The 2128-nt window shown below is 47.6% G+C and overlaps 1 protein-coding gene across 1 annotated transcript in view; it reads left to right on the top strand.

The window, feature by feature from the left end:
* The window catches only part of depdc5 (DEP domain containing 5, GATOR1 subcomplex subunit), a gene marked incomplete at its 5' end in the record, with an annotated part of 26570 nt that continues 24442 nt past the window's right edge, over positions 1 to 2128 (top strand). Inside the window, 8 exon segments of the mRNA XM_014330418.1 lie at positions 1 to 32; positions 241 to 309; positions 389 to 476; positions 569 to 615; positions 1014 to 1099; positions 1172 to 1255; positions 1337 to 1386; positions 1533 to 1602. Coding sequence (XP_014185904.1) covers positions 252 to 309; positions 389 to 476; positions 569 to 615; positions 1014 to 1099; positions 1172 to 1255; positions 1337 to 1386; positions 1533 to 1602 — 483 coding nt within the window.

Raw genomic sequence — 2128 nt, 5'->3', positions numbered from 1 at the left:
TGGCAGTGAATTGTTGGAGAAATAGAGTTCAGGTACTGTTTTCTTCGTGCCCACGTGTTTATGTCTTCCTTTAGTGTTAAGTAGTAGTTAAGACCGTTATTGCGTAATTCCTGCTTGGCAGCTGCTTGTTGGTCCTCACGGGAAAATGCCATGGCAGGGTCGATACCTTCATATGAGCCAGAATTCAGCTCTCTCATTGGTTTGAGATGTCACTGATGGTCTCGTGGTTTTGTTTCCCAGCCGGTTAAACCATGAAGACCAGTAAGTCCTATAAGCTTGTGCTGCACAAGAAAGGTTTCGGTGGAAGCGGTGAGTAGAGACTCTTCTCCGTGTTTGTTTCTCTGCAAAGATTTGATTGCTTTTGCAAATGAACTTATCCTCCGAACAGACGATGAGTTGGTTGTCAACCCAAAAGTTTTCCCTCAAGTCACTTTGGGGAACATAATTGAGATTGCACATCCCACCGATGAATACAGGTGAGATTATGTGAGATTGCTGTATTTTTATAGGGGTAAGCGTCTGCCATTGAAACTATAATGTGGCCTTGTCCCTTGTGAAATATTCCCAGCCCCCTCCTGCTGCAGGTGAAGAGCCTCAAAGAGGACCTACAGAAAGGTAATCTGAGGTAGCAGCGTGTTTGTGGTGTTTAAACGTGTCATTTATTCTTTATAAGATAAAACCTGATGGCTTATTCCTGCAATAGACGATACGATTGACTTTTTAATGTAGTCGTTTCCCTTTAAGACAGCTTTTCTCTGTTTCTGGGCTGATCAAGGTCTGATCCCTGCTCACACGTGTAGGGGCAGCATCTGAATGCTTGGATCAGTCTGAAGCCTGAGCTGTTACCAGGGTTTTTGTGCTGTGTTTAAAAACAGCACTGTAAATGAAAATGTATGTGCAGGGCTCCTTTGGCCCTGATGTCAGCTTTCATGCTTGCTGGCGCTGTGTGTTTATGTACATGGGTAAAATGATAGCTCTGCCTTACAGCTGATGGACATGTTGTCGTTACACAGAGACGATCAGTGTGGACCAGACTGTAGCACAGGCCTTCAAGCTGCGTGCATACCAGGATGTCATAGTTAACATCGTCGACCCTAAGGTACGTTGGCTCCGAGCGCTCCTCGGCCCCTCGACCGTTGCTGGGACACAGTGTCTGTTTTTTGTCTGTCAGGATGTAACGCTGGACCTGGTGGAGCTGACGTTCAAGGACCAGTACATCGGCAGAGGAGACATGTGGAGACTGAAGAAAAGCCTGGTGGGCCATGTGAGCGTCAGGTCCATTTGAATGCTGCGTGCACGGTGGTATTTACGTTTGCTGTGCTCTGGTTCCTTCCAGGTGAGCACATGTGCTTACGTGACCCAGAAGGTTGAGTTCGCAGGAATCAGGTACATAAATGAAATGACTTCACAGCGCTGATTGCAAGGGTTAACCAGAAGGATGAGGCATTTTAGTGCTAGTGACATTTACGCTTTGTTCACGATGGCGAATGAAGTGAGAGTTTGTCATACTAAACATGTGTTTGAATCTTCAGAGCTCAGGCCAGTGAACTCTGGGTGAAAGGAGAGAAGGTGACCTGTGGCTACATCAGTGAAGACACCAGGGTAAGTGGAAGAAGATGCTGATGCAGCCATCTGTCGTTACCGCAGCCAAGGAAACGCTGACCCTGTTTTTATCCATCCCACAGTGTCCGTGTTACGTTCCCCTGGGGGGGGGTCTAGGCGGTGAGGGGGGAGTAACAAAAGTGACCGGGTCAGAAAAAGGAGTCAGGGAGGCGAAACAGTAAAATAAAACAGTTTTATTGAAGTAATTCAACTAAAAGAGACGGACAAGCCGTTATCACCATAAAAGTAACACAAACAAAACTCAGGCGTTGGTCAGTAATGCCAAAAAGTCAAAAGGAAAGCGCAGCTCACTAGCTGGAAACACCGCAAACACTCAGCTCACCAGCTGTACCCACACAAATGGCACTCTGGTCCAGAGCTCACCCTGCTCTGGGCTTAAATACCTTTAATTGCTGATGCGAGTCAGCTGTACAGGAGGGAAAGGTGGCACCTCAGGCAGGAGGTAGTGGGACACGCCCACACAGGCACCCTCAGGAGAGAGAGAGGCCCTGCTAGGGCCGTAACA

Source organism: Haplochromis burtoni, unplaced genomic scaffold, assembly GCF_018398535.1.
Source record: "Haplochromis burtoni strain Fernald_Lab_line unplaced genomic scaffold, NCSU_Asbu1 Contig_794, whole genome shotgun sequence".
Taxonomy (NCBI): domain Eukaryota; kingdom Metazoa; phylum Chordata; class Actinopteri; order Cichliformes; family Cichlidae; genus Haplochromis; species Haplochromis burtoni.
This window is presented reverse-complemented; position numbering and strand designations above follow the sequence as displayed.